Consider the following 23,217-nt stretch of genomic DNA (forward strand, 5'->3'; position numbering starts at 1 on the left):
GACTTTGATCCGCTGGAGGTGGGAGGGTTCTGGCAAGGGCAGCGAGGAGGCTGCTGGTTTGTGGTGGGAGGTGGGTTGGTGGGAAGCAGCAAGAGGAGAGACTGGTCAAGACTGGTGGGAAGAAAAACAGCAACCCTAGGCTCCACGTGCAGATGTGCAGCGACCTGCAGGTGCTTGGCTGGATTTTCCCACCGGGTTCTCCCAACCCGCCTGGGGTGGAACTTCATTTGCTCCATTTTGCAGACGAGCGACTCAGGCTCCCAAAGGTGGCTTCACATACCCCTCAGTGCTAAGTTAGGCAGTGGCCGAGCTGGGATTAGAACCCGAGTCTGTCTGACTCCAAAGCCTGTGTGTACTGTGTACCTAACCCTTCAGACCCCCAGGGAACAATACAAATGAGATTGAGAGAGCTTTGAAAGACACCCCAAGTCTGACGCCCAGGCGCATGCTATTTGACCCAGCCACTGGCATAGCTGAGGCTATCGTTGGTTCGTGCTGGGTCTCTGTCCCGGTGTTAGGTGGTCTTTAGACTTCACCATCAGTAGCTGTCTGGATATGAGCTGGAGGCAGAGAGCCTGCGTTCCAGTTCTGACTGCTGTTAACTCATGGTGCACCCTTGGGCAATGACAATTGTCTCTTGGTTGCCTCTCCGGATCTATTCCTCCCTCCCATCACCTGCTTTCTGCACCCAGGAGGCAGTAGGCTCCCTTGCCCTCTGCTTCTGCTTGAGTTTGGCCAGTGGGAGCCTGAGAGGAGGTGGTATTTATTTTCTTAACTTCTGGTGGGGACACCTTGCCTTCTTCTACTTAAGGCCACCGTTTCAACCAGGCATCTCTCACGGCCAGGACAGCTGCCTTGTCCAGGTTCTGTAGCTTCCTCTTCCCCCTTGGCTCAGGACTAGGGTAGAAGGGGCTCCTCCTGTTGCTATGCCCAGGTTATTGCCTTGGTCTTTACAAGTGTCCCAACCCCTGCCCACACCTGTGCCAATGGACCCTTTATCAAACTCTTCCATTTTACTAATTTCTCTCGGAAGAAGACAGAGGCAGGCAAAGACTTCCCAAAGGAGGTGCTTCTGACCAGACCTGGAAAGATGGGTGGGCTTAAGACAGGCAAAGAAGGGGGAAAGGTATTCTAGGGAGAGGGAATAGCATGTGTGGAGCCACTCTCAGGCTAAAAGCTACTTTCATTGAGGGCTTACTGCTAGCTAAGGTGTGTGCTAAGCCCCTGGCATGTACCAACTCCTCATAATGATCTTATGAGGTTGATAGGAAACTAAGGTACAGAGAGCTTAAGCAACTTGTTACATAGCTGGAGAGACAATGAGACTCTGGGACCCAGGCTGGAGCCACTATCCTGTCTCTGGGGCACGAAGACAACTTTGTAGTCTGAATGGGAATTCATGAAACAAGAGGGCAGGACTGAGTGGGTCCGCCCAATCCTGATCTTGCGATGAGAAGCCTTTGGGGCTTTGGCTGGCTGGGTGGCAGGATACTAGCAAGAAGCTCGCTCTGACACAATGCCCAGGATCACCTGCTCCTATCCCTGCTCAACCACTTCTGTGCCTTGTCACCTTGTCAGGTTGCCTAACCTCTCTGTGCCTTGATTTTCTCTTCTATAAAATAGGGGTAACCACATTACCTGTCTCATAGGATGGTTGTAAAGATTAAATGGGTTAATGTAGTAGAAGCACTCAGAACAGCATCTGGTAAACTGCATGAATTACGTCATGTTTGCTATCACATCATCACTTTCTTATCATCTGTTGCAAACCCATGGGTGTGCGGAGCTGAAAGAATTGAGCACTTTTGGCGAATTCACTCTTCCCCCTGCTGCCTGGGTCTGAGCTTGTCTCTGCTAAGTCATTTTATGTCTCTGTCCTTCTCTTACCCCAACTCTCTGGCCTTCGGAACCTCTCAGAAGGAGGTCAACCCTGTCTAGCCTTGAGAATTCTGAGTTCTTATATTTCAGGATTGAAGGGAGAGCTCTTGTTAACTGCCATCATCTCCAGGAGGGAAGGCTGGATCCAGTTCACTGCCATAAGCAGTCGTAACATCGCAACTTCTCCTTCACTCACACACTCATTCAGTGCTTTTATTGAGCACCTATTGTGTGCCCATCACTTTGAAGGATACAGGGGCAGGACTGTAGCAAGGAAAATAGGAGACAAGGTTCCAGCTCTTATGAAGCTGACATGCTAGAGGTGGTGAGAGCAGGGAAATAAATAACAAATAAATAGCAGAGAGAAATAAATAATGGCAATGAAAATTAAAAGCAAGCAGGGAAAGGTGCTAGAGAGCCACTGGCAGGGGGTGGGAGGAGTGGTGTATGAGTATTTTAGATTCAAGGAAGAGCTTCTTTCCAGGATGCCCTGGGATATTCTGGGATACCTGAGATGTCTAAATAAAGCTCCTCTGGGAATTTGTTGCTGATACTGCCATCATTCCTAAGTGGTCTCCTGTCAGTGACTCTCGCCCCCGCCAATCTATCCTCTACACTGTGGCCAATGTGGTCTTTCCAAATTTGATCACATCACCCACTTGCTTCTCACTGTGCCTAGGAGGACTCAAATCCCCACTCAGCCCATCAGACCTGTCTTGTCTTGTCTTTTCTATCTCCAGCCTCAATTTTAGTCATGCTCCCTCCCATGGTGGGGCCCAGCCATTTAGGCTGTCTTCCTCCCACCTGACGGAATATCCTTCCTTCGGTTTGCCTCAGGAACACTCACTCCTTCATCTTGAATGTTTCTTCCTCCAGGAAGCCTACCATATCCACATCAGACCCCCCAGTTATAAACTGCCACCACCTCCTGGAACTTTCCACTAGAAACTCACCACAGTTGGTAATTCTATATCTGTATGTCATTTTATGAATATCTGACTTCCCGTTAGAATATAAACCCTCTGAGGACAAGGAACTGGTCGGTTGTATTCATAGCTATATCCCCAGCATGTAGGATAGTGCCTGAGATTTAGTAGGAGCCTTATAGATGTTTTCAAATGAAAGACTGGAGCTACAAAGAGGAATCAAGGAACCATCATGCAATCACCAGCAAACAGGGGAGATAAGAGAATAGTTCTGGTACAGTCTGATAAGTATGAAAATAAAGGTACAGTATGCCAGGTGCTGAGTAGGGATCCAGAAGAGGTAACAAATAACTCTGCTTGGCAGAGGATGGCATTGGGCATTCGATAGGAATCATGTGATTCATCCTGTTTTCACCTTGCCTGCCTGGAGATGTCTGCCCATTCTTCTCAGTTCACTCATCTTTCTTTTATCTTTTTATTGAAAGTTGCCTCTGAGCCCTGATCAAAGATAATAGGGGCTCAAATGAAATGGAAACATGCATAAGGATTTCTCTTGAGGGAGCTACTATACTCCATACCTACCCCTCTGGAAACACTCGCATGAGCGTATAGAGACGGATGTATAAAGATGTTCACTGCATCACTGTTTATAAATACAAATAAGTGAAAACAGCTGTCCATCAGTAGAAGCTGGTTAATAAGGGTGTATCTGGCATAAAAAAGACTCAAGTAGATGTACTCCCACAGTTCTTAAATTTTAGTGTATAAAAGCTTTACCTGTAGGTGTCTATAAATGCAGATTGCCTCTCCCTTGAGTTCTGACTTGGAACTTTCGGATGGGGCCTAGGAACATGCATTTTAAATGAACATTCTAGGGGATGTGATGTGGAGAGACAGCAGCCCAATCCTGAGCTGCTGATATTGATATGGAAAGTGGCTCAAGACATGCCATTGAGTGGAAAATCAAGTGTCAGCCTGTTTATATATATATAAACATATATATATATATATATATGCAGGGAAATTTTGATTGAGCCTTACATAGGCCAGCCCTTTGCTAGATTTTTCTATTCCAATGGCTCACCTAGGAAGTCGGAACTATTATTATCCTCATCTTACAGATGAGAAATGAGGCTCAGAGAGGTGACATTCCTAGCCCATGGCCTGCAGCTGGTTAGTGACAAAACTGTGATTTGAACCCAGGTATATCTGATTCCAGATACAGTGTGCAGACCCCCACCTAGATTTACCACCTTCAGACTCTTCCCTGTTTCAAAGAGGCCAAATCCTGCCTCACCCAGGCTCCCAGGAACAGGCTGGAGAAATCACGGATTGTGCAAGTTAATTCAAGGGCCGCCTTGATCTTTGGCCTCCTAGGAGCACAGATTGGTCCTGAGGAGTTTGGCTCACTTCCTGGAGACAAAAGGAGACACTAATTTACCTCTGACTGCTCTTTGGGTGTTAAAACAGGTCCCAGTGTTCTCTGGCGGCAGGTGCCTGTCATTTACCGAGTCAGTGAACCTGACTGTGAATCTGGGCACAGCCCTCCTTGGCACAGAAAACACTGGCTTCTTTTTCTTCCCGTTTATTTGCTACCAGGATTTTTTATTTTATATCACAATCTCGCTAACAGTTATTGCCAATTTACCAAGCTCTTTATCCCCAATAATGGGGATAAAGGACCTGAGGGGCAGAACCATTGTTACCCCCAATGCACAGAAGAGCAAACTGAGGCCTGACTGCTGTGTGTCTCCCAACGTCCTTTGCAAAGCAGAAGAAATCCAGCTGTTAGCAGGGAACATGGCCACCTGGAATCTCCTAGCCTCCTTTGTGGGTAGGTGGGGACGTGCAACTGAATTACGGCTAAAGAAAGTGAGGGTTCTAGAGAACTCTGAGAGATAGTGGATGTGCTCCCTTTCCTGTTGCTTCTTTGTCTCTTCTTTTACCTGCTGTCTGGAACACAAATGCCACCATCTTGGACCATCAGGTGGGGCCCCCCGTGGAAGTGCATCTGGCTGGGAAGACCTTGCATCCCTGACCCTGCTGAACACTATCACCGGGCCTGGCCTGGGCTTTTTCTTTTTCTTTTTTAAAGTTTTTTGTTTTTTTGTTTTTTTGTTTTTTTGTTTTTTGAGAGCACAAAAGTGAGTGAGATCACAGAGGGAGAGGAAGAAGTAGACTCCTTGCTGAGGAAGGAGTCCAATGTGGGCCTCAATCCCAGGACCATGGGATCATGGGCCTGAGCCAAAGACAGATGTTTCACTGACTTAGCAACCCAGGCACCGCTGGACTTATTCATCAGAGAGAAATAAGCTCCTTTCTTCTTTAAACTTTTTCATTTATTGACCCAATCTCAATATGAAACACAGTGGCTGAGCTGGGATTTGAGCCTTTATCTGCCTGACTCTTAGCTAACAGAATCACAGTTGTGGGGGTCCATTGTATAACCATGCAAAACAGGTACCACCTTGGTAGGGGGAAATCAGGAACCAAATTCCACATCATCTCCTATAGGCCCTCTCTGCCTGGCCCATGTGATGTGGAATCTGGGTGAGGATTTGAGGCCATAGGCAGTGGAGGCTAAGGGGATCTACTCCCTTATTTCACAGATGTTTATGAGAGCACACTGTGAGCCAGCCCGTGTTCAACGCTGGAGCCTTCTGGGTAAGGGGCTTGGGGATTGCAGTGTGGTGCCCAGTCTTTTCCATCCCTATATCCTTGGCATCGTGGCATTGCTGTCCATCCTGTCAAGAAGTGGAGTCTGGGCAGCCCAGGTGGCTCAGTGGTTTAGCACCGCCTTCAGCCCAGGGCGTGATCCTGGAGGCCCAGGATCGAGATCGAATCCCATGTCGGCCTCCCTGAATGGAGCCTGCTTCTCCCTCTGCCTGTGTGTCTGTCTCTCTCTGTCTCTCTCTATCTCTCTCTCTGTCTCTCATGAATAAATAAATAAAATCTTAAAAAAAAAAAAAAAAAGAAGTGGAGTCCATTTCTCCTGCCCTCCGGTCTGAACTTGGCCATGTGGGTTGCTTGGGCCCATCAGGACATTAGTGAACATGAGTCAAGCAGAGGCTTGGAAAGCAGTTGTGCTTTGGGGATTGTCTCTTGTGCTGTGAACCCTGTAATCGCCACTGTGCGAAGGAGCTGGGCTATGGCTAGCCTGCTGGCTGAGGGATGCATGGTCATTGAGCTCACTGCTGAGCATGTGAGTGAGGACCTCCTGGATCCTCCAGTCCCTGTAAGCCACCCCAGGCCACAGCTACCCAGAGTCATGAGACGTAGTAAATGTTTGTTGTTTTAAGCCACTAAATTTTGGGGTGTTTTATTATTCAGCAAAAGCTAACTGGTTTAAGGAGTTTCAGTGGGCATGCTCTGGTTACAAGTTATGATAGGATTCATCATCTCACAGATCCAGAAGTTGGAGGTGGATTGGGCAGTGCCGATACAGCAGCGCGATGATGCAATAAAGGGCTTATGTTTTCTCTGTCTAGCCGGTCATCTTCAGTGGATTCCCTTACACCCTAACTTGGCCCCTCATGTTGTCAAGGTGGCTGCCAAGTGCCCCACACCTCATGTCCTCACAAGACAACATCCCAAGCGTGACGTTGTGACTCAGTGGGTGAAAGCCTTCTTTTTGTGCAGCTCTTATTGGATCTAAAAATATTTTCTAGAAGTTTTCACCTTTAGTTCATTGGCTAAGACACGTATCTGCACCTAGAACAATCATTGGCAGTGAGAAATAGGATTGGCACATTGACACTAAGCACAATTTGTCCCCTGAGATTGGATATATTGCTACCTAAACAAAAACCAAGTTTCTTCTAGCAAGTAAGTTGTAGGGAGTGGCTTCTAGGGACAGTTACTGACACACTGGAGACATGATATGAACAGGGTTCCTGTGGCTAAAATGTGCAATGTGCATCCAAGAAAGTGGCAAGCAGGCCAGTGTGGTCAGAGGGAGGAGAATCAGGACCTGGAAAGCATCCCAGAGTCACTGTCATGGGGGTTCCATGATGTTAAAACAGGGTTCTGTGGTCAGGTGATTTTAAGAAAGGTTGAGTGGTACAACCCAGTTTGTGTTGCTGTCACTGTCTCAGGCCTTCTGGAAGCCTTGAAAATGCTAATAGATACCCTGAATTTCCAGGGACAGGAGCAAAGGAAGTGGACTGTACGTCATTCCTAACCTGGCCTGTCCATAGAAGGTTGTTTTCTTCAGAGCATCTTCTGGTACTTCCGCTCAGGGAACAAGCTTTGGGAACTGCTAAGGGCTAGTGAGTATGGTGGTTCTCCACCAGGTGATGGTGTCCCTCGTGGGGCACTGGGCAATGTCTGCAGACATTCTGGGTTGGCATTGCTTCAGGTCGTGGAGGGCGAGGGCAGGGATGCTCCTGAGCATCCTTCAATGTACAGAACAACCTACCACCCTTCCCCTGCCAAACAAAGAATTATTTGGTTCAGAATGTCAATAGTCCACACAAAAACTTGTTCATGTTTATGGCAGCATTATTCATTTTTCAAAACGTAGAAACAACCCACATGCCCATCAACCGATGAGAGGACAAACAAAATGTGGTCTATCTCTACGATGGAATATGGTTCAGCCATAAAAAAGAATGAAGTATTGATCCATGCTCCAAAATGAATGAACCTTGAAATCATTATGTTAAGTGAAAGAAGCCAGACACAAAAACCACAGACTATATAATTCCATTGATGTGCAGTGGCCAGAATAGGCAAGCCCATGGAGATAGAAAGTAGATAGTGGCTGCCAGCAGCTGAGGAAAGGGGGGATGGGAAGTGACTGCTAAGGGGGCCTGGGGCTTCTTTTGGGGTGATGAAAATGTTCTAAAACTGTGGTCATTATTACCCAACTCCAAATATACGAAAAAGCACTGAATTGTATACTTAAATGGGTGAATGATAAGATATGAGAATTATATACGAATAGAACTGGGTTTTTTTTTAAGTCAGTAGTGAGAAGGTTGACAGACCCTCAACTAGTAGGTAATTAGGTAGACAGAATAAGGTTGGGGATCAGGTGGGGACCATGAAAAGCAAGCTAAAGAGTTTGAACTTCATTGCCACTGATGGGTGACAAGATTGGTGGAGTCATCCCTGAACAAACATCCATATTTCAAAATCCTTTGAGTGCCTACTCGGTGCAGGCATTTTCATGTACATCATCATCCCACGTAATGTCCATGATGAGTTTGTACTTAGGTCTGCATCCCACTGTAGAGATGAGTAAGCTGAGGCTCAGAGAGCCTTGACAGACTGCACAGCTGGTCAGTTGTAGAGCTGAGGTTTGAACGGATTTGGATTTGCCCTTGAGCCCAGGGGCTTTCCATTGCTCTGTGAGGACTCTTGGGGAGGGCAATGACCCAGGGGGTGGCACGTGGGTCATCTGCTTTGGCTCTCTCTTGCCACAGCCCTGGCTGGAGCATGAGGTCTTGGGGGCACCCCAGGAGGCCCTCCCTGGAGTGCTGACGATCCTCTCTTCCCATCCCTCTGCCCATGCTAAGGCTGGCATCTGGATGAGGGTTGGTTGCTTAGCAACATGGATAGAGATTCTGCCCTGAGCCAAGGGAACCATCTTCTCAGTCTTGGCTGTGGGAACTTCAGGGAGAACAGCCCCAGGAGAGCCCCCAGGAATGAGTGGGGAGGGCAAGGATAGCTATGTCACTGGGAGGTCCTGGGGAAAAGGACACTTCTTAAGGAAAAGACCCAGCTTCAGGGGTCAGTGAAAGAGAATCAGGAGACTTGAGTCAATCATAACAATAGTATTGTAACCACAGCTACTCTTCTTGAGCATTACCTGTGTGCCAGGCACTATGGTAAGTGCTTTACATTCCACAGTCCTCCCCAAACACCATGCAATAGGCTACTATTCTTATGTCCTCTTTGCAAATGAAGATCTGGGACCCATAGAGGCTAATCAACTTGTCATGCAGCCAGACAGTGGGGAAGTTGGGATCTGCACCCAGGTGTCTCTGATACCTGTCTCAGCCCCCATTATAGCTCTGGCTGGGAACTTGAGAGAATCCACCATGTGGCTCCCAAGACCCTGTGTGACCTGTTCCACTCTCCTTGTCACTCTGTTTGTCCCAGATATATTTTCCTTGCTTCATTTCCTCAACACTCCAACCTCTAGCCAGCCATAGGGCCTTTGCCCTTGCCGTTCCTTGTGCCTGGGATGCTTTTCCATCTATTCTCTTCACTTGGTTTACTCCTTCTCATCTATCTGGTCTCCAGTGGAACATCATTCATTCATCCATTGATCCCAACATAGTTATTGAATTCCTCCTGGTGCCAGTTAAACATTAGTGAATAAAGCATACATGACCCCAGTCCTCTTGGAGCTTTATAAACTAGTAGAAGAGACAATTAATGGACGAGTCACAATTGCATGGGAAACATTCCCTGACTCCTCGGACCTTTGACAATAACCATTAATTGTCAGTAAAATTACTTATTTAGTGCTTGTCTCCCTTCCCAGGCTATAGGTTCTGTGAGGCCAGGAACTGTGAGGCTGTGTTGTGAGGATCAGTATTACTATTATCCACATTTTATAGATGAAGAAAGTGAGAGAATTTAAGCAACGTGCCCAAAGTCCCACAGCTGGTAACTGGTGGAGCTGGGATTTGAACCCATGGCTCCAGGGCCCAAGTTTTCTAACAGTAGGCTATGAGGAAGGAAGGAAGGGAATAAGTAAGAGGGGGAGGGAAGGGAGATGGGGAGGAAGGGAGGAAAAAATAGGCAGATAGGAAGGAAGACAGACCTCACCAGTAGTCATGCATTTCGTGGCCAGCCTGATCCTGCAGGAAGTTATCTGTTTCTGAGCCAGGCCCAGCCTCCTGGGTCCCAGCCTTCCCAGCAGCTGTGCAGCAGCCTAGGGTTGCACAACACGCTGGGAAGCTCCTTATATAACATACCACCCACCAGCTTGTTTTGGGCCACAGGGAGGGGGCAGGAGAAGACAGCTTCGAATGTCAGAAGAACGTTTTGGTATCTGCATTCCAACCTTTGCTTCGTAGTTGGGCAAACTGGGGTCTCAAGAGTACAATCTTCTAGCTCTTGAATCTAGTCCAGCGTTCTAGAAAATACTCAGTTACTCTATCCGTTTTCCAGAAGGTGCATTTTCAGCATCTATGAGCCAGTAACCTGGGCTTTCTGGGGCCTTCTATGTTCACATATCAAGGAAAGATTCTAGCCAGAGAGACAGAGAATAGTTTTATACAAGGCTGGGGCCGGGGAACAGAGCCAAGCCCTATTTATACAAAAGAAGCCTGATGTTTTTGAGTTTGAACCATGTGTCAAGCAGTGTGCTAAGAATTTCACGTGGATCCCTGCCTCCACTAGCATATAGCGAAGGAGAACTCGCTGTTTCTGTTTGACATAATCTTGTTCCCTTACCAGCTGTGTGACCTTGCGCAAGTCCCTTCATTCTCCTGAGCTTCCATTTCTGTTGGACATTGGCAAGATCAAGGGATTCATTCAAAATCCCTTGCTAGTAAGAAGGAAAGCCAGATTTCTCCAACCACCAAAAATTGCCGATGTATGAAAACTTGCTACTATTTTGAGGCAGAGAGTAGGCAGGGCCGGTGAAGGCTGCACTTCTGCTCTCAATGAGATTACAGTCTTGAGAAGGAACAGCAAGCGTGGTTTTTTCCTTGACAGATTGCTTGAATCAGTAATGCCTGCAGACCTGGGCTGCGGCTTGCTGGATCTGGAGGACCATGTGCCCGGATGGATAGTACTGTCTGCCTCGGGACCAGCGGCGAGGAACTAAGTGTCCGCATTTGGGAGGCAGCACAGGTACAGGTTGGAAGGAGACTGCTAAAAACCAAGTGAGGGTCTCTATGAAGCTCTGCAGGGGTGGGGGGTGGAAGGAGTTTGCACTTCAGGGAAAACTCTGGAGATGATGACAGATGCAGGGAAAGACGCGGACGTGGCTGTGAAGACGGGTGGTGTAGCAGCTTTTCAAACTGGAGGTCTTCAGACAGGACAGCAGCCTCAATAGCTCACAGGCTCTGGACAAGAAGAAACTCTGAATTCAAATCCTGGCTCGGTCGCTTGTTTAATGTGTGGCCTGTGACTTATCATTTAACTGCTCTGAACCTCAGTTTCTTGTTCTGGAAATCGGAGGGTGGGGAGGTTATTGGGATGATTGCTGAGTGCTCATTCTTGCTGGGTGCACCCGGACAGCAATGATCCAGGGAGATGGTGTCAGCTGCACTCCCTGCAGGACTCCGCGGGTGACACTCACTCTATTGTCTGTGTAAATGGCGCCCCCTGGTGCACCAACGTGAATGATGTGTCCTGGAGTTAGGCGACCTGGCAGCCTGGGTCAGGAAACAGGCCCAGAGAGGTTATATCACTTGCCCAAGTCACACAGCTAGCACATGGCACATGGTGGGGATTTGGGCTCGTCTGACTCCACAGCCCAAGCCTATAACGCCATGCCTTCCTGCCCACCACTGGTTTGTCAAATATGGAAAACAGTTCAGTGTCCATGACTGAACTTTGGGAGATTGCATGAGCTGTGGATCTTCCCCACGTGGGATTTTCTCACAGGGATACATAGCAAATGAGCTCATGCCCGCAAAAATCCTGAGCACAGCACCTGGTGGGCAGTGAAAAGTAACTCAGAGTGGGGCACCTCTGTTGCTCAGTCCACAGAGCATCCAAATCTTAATCTCAGGGTCATGAGTTCAAGCCCTGCATTGGGTGTGGAGCCTAGTCAAAAAAAGAAGAAGGAGAAGGAGAAAAGAAAAGTAACTCAGAGTAGTGAACAAAAGGCTTGCTGGGGAATTAAACCCCTGTGCCCCCTCTGCTTGCAGCTATGTGTCCAGGGGCAACCTGAAAGCAAAAGGGTGGCAGCAGTGTTTTCAATGAAAGGGAAGCAGATGAGTCCCTTGGACTCAAGGCAAAGAGATAGAGGCGGCTGAGAAAACAGATTTGAGCATGGGAGGGGAGCTTAGATCCCAAAAGAGCCACTGGCATACCATTTCCAGGTACAGCCAGCAGTTAGGGTCTCACAGGGGACAGGAGCTGGGCTGGAGGTAGAGGAATGCCCCATGAACCAAGCCACCTGCATCCAGGCAGCATGGGGCAGCCCCCCACCCCCAGCCTCACATGCTGAGTGGGAACAGGGAAATTGGGATGCTCTTCCCAGAAGGAAGCAGGAAAACTCAAATACGTTCATCACATGGATGATTTGAGAACATTCTGGTCATGCTCAGATTTTTTAGTTTGAGGACTTTTGACTCGATCAGCTTTTGTTTTCTGGGTCTTTAAATGATGTGGAATTTGGTGGGATTTTCAAATGATGCCAATTTAGGGTGGGGAGCTGAGAGGCTGGGGATGAGGGGTGAAGAGATGCGTGTTTAACTATAGCCCTATCTTAGGTGGCCTCTGGGTTCAGGCCATAGACAGTCCCAGAAGGTGAAAAACACGTCATCCCCAACTCCCTGCTGTTATTAATCAGCAAATGTCTCAGGAACAGGTGTGCCTGAGTGAATTTTGGGGTCATGGCAGGTAATCCGGTCTGGCTAGGCTGAAGCAGGTGACCTGATTGTCCGCCTGATCCTGAGCCACCGAATAAGGGGATTAATCTAAATCTCTCCGAGGAGAGGACGATTTTTGAGAAAGCCTGGGACCCAGAAAATGAAAGTTGGACACAGTGGCCTGAGGCTTGCTTACTGGGGTCATTTAGAAAAGCTGCCACTGCAATGGAGACACCCCAGAATGTGGGGGCAGAAAACCCAGAGCTCAAAGGGGTCTGGGAAAAACAAAAATAGAAAGTTGCTGGGAAAAAAAAAAAAAAAAGTTGCTGGGGAGCAGCCTGGGTGGCTCAGCGGTTTAGCGCCATCTTCAGCCCAGGGCATGTTCCTGGAGACCCAGGATGGAGATCGAGTCCCACATCGGGCTCCCTGCATGGAGCCTGCTTCTCCCTCTGCCTGTGTCTCTGTGTGTCTCTCATGAATAAATAAATAAAATAAAATCTTAAAAAGAAAAAAAGAAAATTGCTGGGGGGAGGGCGGGTCGTGCAGCCTGCGTGAGCTGGGAGTTCACACTTTCCTCAAGGAGTCCGTTAGGACCAGTGCTAGCTGATGGTCACCCAGACCAGGGGGATTTGAATGCTGGCTCTACTTTTTCTTCATTGTTTGACGTTGGGCAGGTCATTTCCCCTCCCTGTACCCCAGGTTTCCTTATCTGTAAAGATGAATAGTAATAGTACCCACCCAGGGGTGCCTGGGTGGTTCAGTCCATTGAACATCTGCCTTCGGCTCAGGTCATGATCCTGAGGTCCTGGGATCAGGCCCCACGTTTGGCTCCCTGCTCAGTGGAGAGCCTGCTTCTCCCTCTCCCTCTGTGCTCTCTCTCAAATAAATAAATAAGATTTTAAAAAAATAATAGTACCTACCTCATAGAGATGTTTGAATGAATGTTTGCAAATGCCTAGCACGGTGTCTAGCATGTAGTAAAAAGCACTATATATAAATGTAAATATGTAAATTCAAAAGACTTTAGAAACTGTGTTCAGGAACCAATCTCCCAAATGGTAGAACAAAAGATGCTCCTGGTGCTCTTATCACTTAGGAAATTCCAGGGGTTAGGAGTTCTGTGCCAGAAACTGGGGGCTAAGACCAACACAGCTGTCTACTGAACAATGTTGGGGTAAGGAGCACTGATCCTCCCCCAATCAAAAATCCCCATATATGGGGGATCCCTGGGTGGCGCAGCGGTTTGGCGCCTGCCTTTGGCCCAGGGCGCGATCCTGGAGACCCGGATCGAATCCCACGTCGGGCTCCCGGTGCATGGAGCCTGCTTCTCCCTCCGCCTGTGTCTCTGCCTCTCTCTCTCTCTCTCTCTGTGACTATCATAAATAAAAATAAAAATTAAAAAAAATCCCCGTATAACTTTTGTCTTCCCCAAAACATAACTACTAATAGTCTTTTGTTGACCAGAAGCCTTGCTGATAATATAAACAGTTGATTAATACAATTTTATATATGTATTATATACTGCATTCTTACAACAAAGCAAGCCAGAGATAAAATGTTAAGTCATCAGAAAACACTTGAATAGTACTGTACAGCCACTTATTTAAAAAAAAAATCCACGTATATGTGGACTCCTGCAATTTAAACTCGTGTTGTTCAAGGGTCCACTGCATGTATATTTTTTATTACTTCACAGGAGGCCACATGGGGAAGCACCAGGATCAGGCAGGAGGTAGAGGGAGTGAGGGAGAAACGTGGGCAAGAATCTTTATTGTGATTTCTGCAGGAAGGAATGGGCAAGCTGAAAAGCTTTAAGATTGGCTCATTTGAATGATTACCAAAGGCTCTGGGGTGCAGGTTCTGTCCCTGGTTGGTTGTCGCTGCCTGGCCCTGGGGTGACTAGGGCAGGGGCAAAGTAGCTGGCCACTAAGAGCTTGATAAAGTAGGCATTGGAACTGGTGGGTTTGCATGTGAAAGGTGCGCTCACTGGTGGGTAGTTAGCTCCCTCTGGGCAGGGGCTAACCTTGGGAAAGGCGGTTCTTTCCAGCGTCAGCAAGGCCCCAGGATGCCAAAGCATCAGAATTAAAAGACGTGCTTACTGCAGTGACTACAAGCATCCGCTCACCCCACATCTGTAACCAATCTGCTATACTCATTGGAGTGACCTCGGCAGCTAGCACCAGAAGAACTGATTAATAGAGGCTTAAGAAATAAGATGCTTAATTCAATCTGACATAACAAGAGGTCTTGAGGTGGAGGCTCCCCGCTTTAGCTTGTCAACTCAACGGTATCATCCAGGACACAGACTGTTTCTCTCCTTCACCTTTTTTTTCTGCCCAGCACGTTGGTGATGTCTCTCCCTATGGTCCCAAGAAGGAAACAGGCTTCAGTTACTGTTGCTATGTGACCATGCCAGAACTTAGTCCTGTAAAATGATACAATTATTTTTTGCACTCTGCAGGTTGACCCAAGTACAGCTGGATGGTGTTTCTGTTCTGCACAGTGTTAACCAGGGCTGTCCACTGAGCTGCCTTCAGCTGACGGCTGTGCTAGGCCGGAAGGTCCAAGAAGGCTTCGTTCACGTGTCTAGGGCTTGGGTGCTTTTCTGGGTGCTCCTATCCCATGGCTAGCTCAGGCTTCCACACAACAAGGGGGTCTCAGAGTGATCAGATGCTCACTTCTACTGCATTCTTTTGGTCAAAGCAAGTCACAGGCCAAATCTAATTCGAGGGGAGTTTTTAGAGCTGGGCACCTGCCACTCCCAGTAAAAAATAAGAAAAGAAAGAAAGAAAGGAGAGAGTGGATTTGGTGAGACAACTGGTGGTATCTGCCACACTCAAACTTCAATGTCCCTTAAAGAGGAGGCCAGCCAGAGGTGATCTTTCCTGAGAGCAGCTGAGTGGTATGGCAGGTATTCATGCTTCTTGGAGCACCAGGCTAACTTAGTGCATCCAGAGTCTTCTCTTTCCCTCTCTCCTTCCCTAGTTCAGCGCATTCTACCTGTCATAGCCTCACCTGAACATAGTAAGACCACAAGTGGGAGAGGATGATAACACGTATGCAAAGGGGGGAAGGCCCAGTTATTTCAAAAAGACAGAAGCATTTGGCCGCCAAATTGAAATTAATGCTGGCTTCAGTCCCAGGCTGGTCTGCATTCCCTCCAGAGGGCAAAATCTCTGCAGCATTGAACCCAGGAATGTCACTTGCTTGTCACAGGGGGAGGGACCCCAGAAGAAAACTGATGCCGACTCAGGTGGGTCAAGGGACTTCTAAAAAGAGACTTCTCTCAGAGTGTGGACAGGGTTAGGGGTAGGAGAAGGGAGATTGATGCATAGAGATTGGCAACAGAGGGAAACGAAACCATTGCTACCCTTAATAAATGCTTATGAAATAAGATGCTTAATTCAATCTGACATAACAAGAAGTCTTGAGCTGGAAGCTCCCAGCTTTAGTTTGCCAGCTCCATAGTTGGTAGGAAGATAGGAAGGAACCCGAGCGATTGAAGCCCAAAGAGGGCTGGGGCTGGGGAGATAGCTATCCAGACATAAGCTGTAGCCAGATGTAACTCAGTTGGTTAAGCATCACCTTTGGCTCAGGCCATGGTCCCGCAGTCCTGGGATCAAGTCCCACGTTGGGGTCCCTGCTCCGCATGAGCCTGCTTCTCCCTCTTTCCCTCCCCCACTCATGCACCTGCACACACACTCTCTCAAATAAAATCTAAAAAAAAAAAAAAAATTATGGCAGAAGTCAGAATTCCATCAGACTGTCTGACCCTTATCTTATGGATTACTACTGTTTTTATTTTGAATCCATAGGTGGTGTGAAATATTTTACAATCTTTTTAGGCTTCTAGGTTCTCAATTTGGTCCTGGCAGTCTCAAGAAAGTATGGATCAGAGAGGTCAACTGACTTTCCTAAGGGCACACAGCAAATCAGTGGCTGAGCCAGGACTAGAACCTAAGTATTTTAACAATTTGTCTAGTGTCCTCTCCACTATAATACTGCACCTTCCCTGCCTGGTCCCTCTGTTTGTGAGAGTTACTTTCACAGTTCCTACAAAGGAATACAATAACCCCGGTATTCATATAATTTAGCATGATTTTGCCTGCAGTAAGAAAATTTGTTAATTCTTATAACAAGAAATACAGAGCAAGGTGGATATCAGGCACGGTATAATCCTGTCCAGCTCTATGTCACTGCAAGTCTTTCTAAGCTCCTCCCTCCATCCATCATGTTCCCTCCATGATGTGTTGGCTTTGATCTCACACTGGCTTCTGTCATGGTTAGAAGAGGGCTGCTGTTAACAACAGGGGCAACCGGCCTCCTTGTTCCCATCCGTGGAGCTAGAAAAAGCATTTCCATTCCAACCCTGGGCTATAAATACTTCCTTTCTGCCTGATTAGGCCACTGTCAGTTCTGTACCGATTCTTTTTTTTTTTTTTAAGATTTTATTTATTTATTCACAATAGACAGAGAGAGAGAGAGAGAGGCAGAGGGAGAAGCAGGCTCCATGCCAGGAGCCCGATGTGGCACTAGATCCCGAGACTCCAGGATCATGCCCTGGGCCAAAGGCAGGCGCCAAACCGCTGAGCCCCCCGGGGATCCCTGTACCGATTCTTGAATGGGTTGCAGGTTCCAGGAGAAGGTTCTGCACTGATTGGCTTGCATTTATATTCCTGGCCCAATCATTGGTAAGGAGGATGGAAAGGACTGGCTAACGGTAATCCAGATCTACCCTGGAGATACATGTGCAAATCAACGTCGGTTCCTTAGGCTGCATGGGAGAAAGCTGGTTACCTGAACAAATTGGGATCTGCTAGGAAGGAAATAGGGGGAACAGATGCTGGAGATGGGGGAAAAATAATTTTGAGCTATTTCGAATGGATTTCTGATCCTTGCAGCCATAGAGTCATTTGGACAATCAACTTCCTGGTCTGTAGCCAAATGCCTTTGCCCAGCTCCTCTGCAGCTTGATTCTAATTTCCTCCTCCATCCTGTAGACTCTGCTATCGCCAGCATTTCTCACCGCTGGCTCATTGCTTTGGCAAGCTGGCATCTCACTCTGCTCCAAGCCCTACTGATGGAGCTGAAGATCCCTTTAAGCAGAATCAATTCTGGCGTGTTCTAATTTAAAAAGCCTAGCACTTCTCTGCATGGGGCTGCTGAGATCTGTGCCCATAAAGGCAGGGAGAGTAAATCCTTCTGAGGAGAGCCTATTTTTAACAAGTCATGAATCTAATTGAACTTAATTTTTCAGTCATTGACACTCGAAATGTGTGAGTCACTAGGCTAGGTTTGGAGCTGAAGGCTACAGTGGTCCTTTAAATATCAAAGAGATGGTAGCTATCAGCTTCCAGAAGAGTTGCTAGGGTCTGGGGCTGTGGTTTCACTCAGGGTTGCCCTAGAGACAGACAGACCTGGATTCAAATCCTGGCTTCTCAACAGTCACTCTCTTTCTTCAAGCCTGGTTCCTCATCTGTAAAATGAGGATGGGAACACTTGTCCCAAAACACTTCATATGAATCAAGGCCTAACATAAGGCTACTCAAAATCTTTATTTTACTTGGCATGAATATTCATGTTTCCTTGCAGAAATGTTAATGTGTCTGATTATGACATGCTGCCCAAACCCCATACATGATATACCGTTACACTAACTTTCCCCATGGTTACAGTGTGGCTGCCAGGAACATCACAGACAACATGTTTCCTTGTGCACCATATTACCTTTCTGAAACCAAAAATGTGATAAGTTCTAAAGCACATCCTGTCCCAAGAGTTTAGGTATAAAAAGGTGGAGATCTTAGTATGGCTGAGCTACAATTATTCCACGGCCTTATGGGTGAGGCGGAAATCCCATGGAATCAAGATTACCCTAGAAAACCAGTACACCCCAATCATTTGCCTTGAGCAATGCGGCTGCTTCTTGAGTTTAGCTCCCACAAGAAGTAGTCGGCTTGTGTTTTGGGGCCATTTGTAGGAGAAATGTTTATCTTTAAACTACCAGACTCCATTCGGCCTGTGAAAAATGCTCATGCCAGGAGTGGGGGGTGACCTGGGTCAGACCAGGGTTCCGGGTGTCATGCTTACAGACAGCCAGTCTTAGAAGAGCATGAATGGAGATGCCAGCCAGGAGGGAGCACCGCAGTGGCAACCGACTGGCAGGGTTAGTGGCTGTGACTCGGTGTCCTGAGGGTGCGGCTAGCCCGGGCAGGGGTCGCTGACAGGTGTGTCGCGCCCCCGCCCTCCACCTGGCCATTCGCCTGGGTCCTCTTCCAGCGCCTTCCAGGGGAGAACGCCCCTCCGTGCGGGTCACAAAGGCGCCGGTTCCAGGGGTCCGAGGATTCCCAGACGCGGCGCTGGGGGTCGGCGCAGCGGGGCAGCGCAGCGAGCACTCCTGGGGCGCCCGCACGCCGCGGCCGCAGGTGGGACACGGCGGGGCCCGGCGGCCCCCGGTAAGGAAGCCTCACCCCGCAGGCAGCCGCGCCTGCTGCTCCGCAGCTCCCCCTGCTGGTGGCTGCCCCAGCCCGGTCCTTGAGGCTGCCCCCAACCTGGAAAATACCATAATTATGCCCCCGCAACTAAACGTGACTTACAATGTGGGCAATCACTTCAAGAAAGTCCAACAAACTTCCATTTCCCCCTAGAACGATCCCGATTTTTTAAGATTGTTATGTTTCTGTACCCCTACTTGGCTAGTGCCCCCAAGCATATCTTTAACTTACTACCAGGTTAGGCAGCCCTGGGTCAGGTTTTACAGGCTCCTCTTTCAGACCTGGCATTGTATAACCCATGTAGTCATGGGTCTGGTTTCTCCTTTAATGACAGATTGTAAAAATTCGGCAGCAGGGGTGGAGCCTGCCTCCCCCTACACCAGGTAATTAAATGTTCGTTGGTAAAGATGATCTCTTCCTTCATTCAAACACTATTTGCTAAGAGCTTATCATATGCCCAGGACTATAGATATTGTAGTGGATGGACTGAGGCCCAGGGAACCGGAGGGCATGTGCCTGAGGGCAAGCTTTGAGTTTATCCTCAGGAATTGCGAAATCAAATTCCTGCCAGCTCCAGGCAGTTTCAGGGAGTGTGGAACTTGGAGAGAGGAGGCAGGTAGGCACTAGGGAGTGAAGTTGGTAGCCAGGAGAGTGAGTACACTACCCACAGGCATGTTTTATTTATTTATTTTTTAAAAAAAGATTTTATTCATTCATGAGAGACACAGAGAGGCAGAGACATAGGCAGAGGGAGAAGCAGACTCCCTGCAGGGAGCCAGATGCAGGACTCAATCCCAGGACCCCAGGATCACGCCCTGAGCAAAAGACAGATGCTCAACCCCTGAGCCAGGCAGGTGTCCCCACATGCATGTTCTAAAACACTGATTGCTAAACAGGACTGAAGGTAGCTTGAACCTACCTGTGGGCCTCAAGTTTGAGGCCTGGGAATGAGAGGGTATTGAGCCAGGGCTATGATACAGGTGGGGCTCTGAAGGCCCAGCTGTGAGAATGGGGGTAAATCTCTCTGGAGGGAACAGAGTGGGCCCGGACCAGTGGGCACAGACAGGGAAAGGCCTATGTTGGCATCTGGAAGCTGGAGAGAACCAGGGGAGCCTGGCTCTGTGTGTGAGTGAATATCAGCAAAAAGGTGGGAAGTTGATGGTGCCTCCAGCTCCTAGGGAAAAACACTGGAATTTACACAACCAAATAACTCAAGGGCAAGATACACTGATACTTGACAATCCTGATTCACAGACAAGGTATATTCATCACTGTTATGTGCTAGGCACTGTGCTGAGAGCTTTATAAAAGTTTATGTTAAAAGGTGAGTGTGGGTATCCCCATTCTACAGATGAGGGGACTGAGGTTCAGAGAGGTAGAATCAGGCTATCAGTGAGTGTCTGGTTTACCTGAGCCCTGCTTTTAAAAAGGCGTATCACAGGTTCACTTAGGTTCAAAAAAGCCCTTGAACATAGAAAAAGCTCCTTGGCAATACGAAATTAGAGCTGCATAAAACTCCTGAGTAGAGTGATGCCTGGGTGGCTCAGCAGTTGAGCATCTGCCTTCAGCTCAGGGTGTGATCCCAGGATCTGGGATCGAATCCCACATTGGGTTCCTTGCACGGAGCCTGCTTCTCCCTCTCCCTGTGTTTCTGCCTCTCTCTGTGTGTCTCATGAATAAATAAAATCTTAAAAAAAATAAGAAACTCCTGAGTACAAAGATGTCCTTTGTCTAAACCTCATCAGTCAAATAAATCCCGCTACAGCCTTTACCCCCACCTTGAGATCTCTTATACACTGATCTTATTACATTATTGCTTTTAAGGAACATCCAGGCTTTTCCAGACTTCTTTGTCAGTCACTTCCTGCTGGATGCTGCCACCTATACTAGATCACACATCATTCTCTGAATACTCCTTTCGTCCACTTTCCTCTCAAACTTTGCCCAGGCAGTTCTCTCTACCCAAAATTCCTTCTCCACTTTTCTTCTCTGCTTGTTGAACTCCTATTCATGCTTCAAAACCCAAAATAAAACTCACCTCCTTTGTGGAGTCTTTTCCACTATTTCACCCTGGACAGAATTCATACCGCCTTGAAGGCTGACTTACCACTGAATTCAGTAAAATGTTTAGCACCCAGTAGGGGCTTAGTCTGTGTGCTAAATGGATCCAAACACCTTGGGCATGAGAACTCATTTAGTTAAAAGTGACAGAAGACTTCTCTCAGATTGTTTTAAGGGAATATGTTGATTCATGTAATTGGACATGACCCAGAGGTATATTCAACTTGGTTGAATTCAGGGGTTTGGATGGTATCACCAAGTTTCATCTCTCACCATTTTGTCTTCTCCATCTTAGCTTTTTTCTCAGGCTCCCTGCAGAGGCAAGATCGTTGCCAGCCACTCCCTACCTCATTCAGTAGGCTCCAGAGCAGCAGGACGCAAAGTCCCTCTCTTCTGAGTGCTCAAGCTTAAACCCCATTATTCATCCCACTGGGATGAGTCAGGGTCAAGCTCCCATCCCTGAACAGATCACACTGGGGTGGGGAGGATGGAGTGGGGGATATTACGCAGATTAGCTAGGGATCTGGCACTCTGGTTGGCCCTTCCAGAGTCATATGCTCCAATCTGATAGGGAGGCGCAGGGTCAGCCCCAGGGAACAAAAAATGATCAGGAGTGAAGGCAGAGGCAGTTTTCCAAAGCAAATCAAGGCATTGTTACCTGGAGATAGAGGAATGCCGCACACTCCTCAAGCCCTCACAATCAGTTATTACTCATAAATAGTATGAAACAACCTATGCGATACCGTATCATATTGACCTGCTTACTGAGCACTTACTATGTGCCAGGCTCAGTGAGGTGCCTGACGGCTTCCCAACCTGTGAGGTGTCTTCTAGAACTTCTCTTGTTTTCCAAAGGAGGAAAATGAGGCTCAGAGAACGGAAGTGACTTGCCCAAGGTTAGTAAGTGGAGGAGGAGGAATTTTTGCTGAGATCTGATGATTGACACAACCCATGCTTTAAACCACTGGACTGCAGGACCCCTCAGTGGTTGGCAAATCTAGAAGTTTCTGCTTTAGGAATCTAGCCCGTGACATCTGCAAGTCGGGGTGCAGTGGCTCTCATAACCCTCTGGGGTTTGTGGGGCTAACACAGGCATCCCCTCCTCTGAATATACAGGCCGGATGAAGTTCAAGTTATGATTTGATCAAAGTGCCTCTTGGTACCACTGGCTCTTGCTTTGAAAGGCAGGTGTGTGTTCTATCCTTAGCTGAAACCGAAGGTAGACTAATTGCATTTTAACCCCATCAGAGGACACATTGCCCTGAATGCCATTTGCCCCCTCTTCTCTGGGAACACGGGGGGCAGGAGGGTAACTGACATGCCAGAACTATCTGCCTGGCTCCTAATAATAAATTGTGAGAGGAACAGGTTTCAGGCAACCATTGCTTATTTAAAAAAAAAAAAAAAATTAAAAAAAAAAAAAAAGGCGGCTCTTCTCACACCCGGGCAGCCATCTGCTGTGTCCTCCACATGTGCCAAGTGGTGGGAGGAGGAAGTGACTGCAGGGGAGTGAGGGGGGAGAAGGTGCCTCTGGGTCCCACCCTGCCAGCCGGGGGGGACGGGGTGGGGGCCTCACACATTTTCTTCCTTTTGCCGCTGTGGACAGGACATTGCAGAGAGAAGAGAGAGAGAGGAGCACTCACTGGCTTTGACCTCCCTGGTGTCTGAGCATAGGGAAAGCACAATTCCTTCAAGATGCCGATGGTAGGTACTAGCTGCTGTGTCTGGAATGCTTGCGTGGGTCAGGCACTGTGCTAGCTGCTGTACACACATCAGCTCATCTAATCCCAACAGCAAACCTATATGCATCCATTTAACAGATGAGAGACTGGAGGCTCAGAGACCTTAAGTGATTCACCCAAGATCACACAGAAAGGCTGCCTCTGCAGTATGCAATAATGAGGCCCGGCCCCCTCTCTACCCTGACACCCCAGCAGGTTTTCCACGTAACAGATGAGCAGTTGACATCACCAAGGGTGGTCTCCCACCTGCAGCCCTGCCCCCACCCCTCCCACCCTCCCACCCTCGGTCCTTGAGCTGCAACGTGAGCTTCTCTGGTCACCTAACCCGTGGCTCAGTGCCTCTCTCCGTCTCACCCAAAGAAGCACAGGAGAAAAAGCTCGGCAAGAATCCAGGAACTTTCGGAGAAGGTCAAAGAGCAGCGGGCTGAGGCTGAGCTTCGGAAGCTGAGGCCGCAGTTCAGGAAGAGGGTGGAAAGTCCGAAGTCCTTTAACTTCCGCTCCCAGCAGAAAATCTCAAACCAGCAGTAAGTGATGGTCAGAGTTCTGTGCTGAGTGAACGTGGGCAAAACTATGGATTTGGTTTCACCCTGTGGCCTCGGGGCGGGGACCCCAT

General features: G+C 48.1%; 1 protein-coding gene across 1 annotated transcript in view; it reads left to right on the forward strand.

Annotated features, from left to right (window-relative positions):
• The first annotated feature begins 22,557 nt into the window (after positions 1-22,557).
• The window catches only part of CCDC63 (coiled-coil domain containing 63), a 32,847-nt gene continuing 32,187 nt past the window's right edge, over positions 22,558-23,217 (forward strand). Inside the window, exons 1-2 of the mRNA XM_026018849.2 lie at positions 22,558-22,566; positions 22,965-23,128. Of these exons, the coding sequence (XP_025874634.1) occupies positions 22,558-22,566; positions 22,965-23,128 (173 nt within the window). The remainder of the gene's footprint in view (positions 22,567-22,964; positions 23,129-23,217) is intronic.

This window comes from Vulpes vulpes, chromosome 10 (assembly GCF_048418805.1).
Source record: "Vulpes vulpes isolate BD-2025 chromosome 10, VulVul3, whole genome shotgun sequence".
NCBI classification, from domain to species: Eukaryota; Metazoa; Chordata; class Mammalia; order Carnivora; family Canidae; genus Vulpes; species Vulpes vulpes.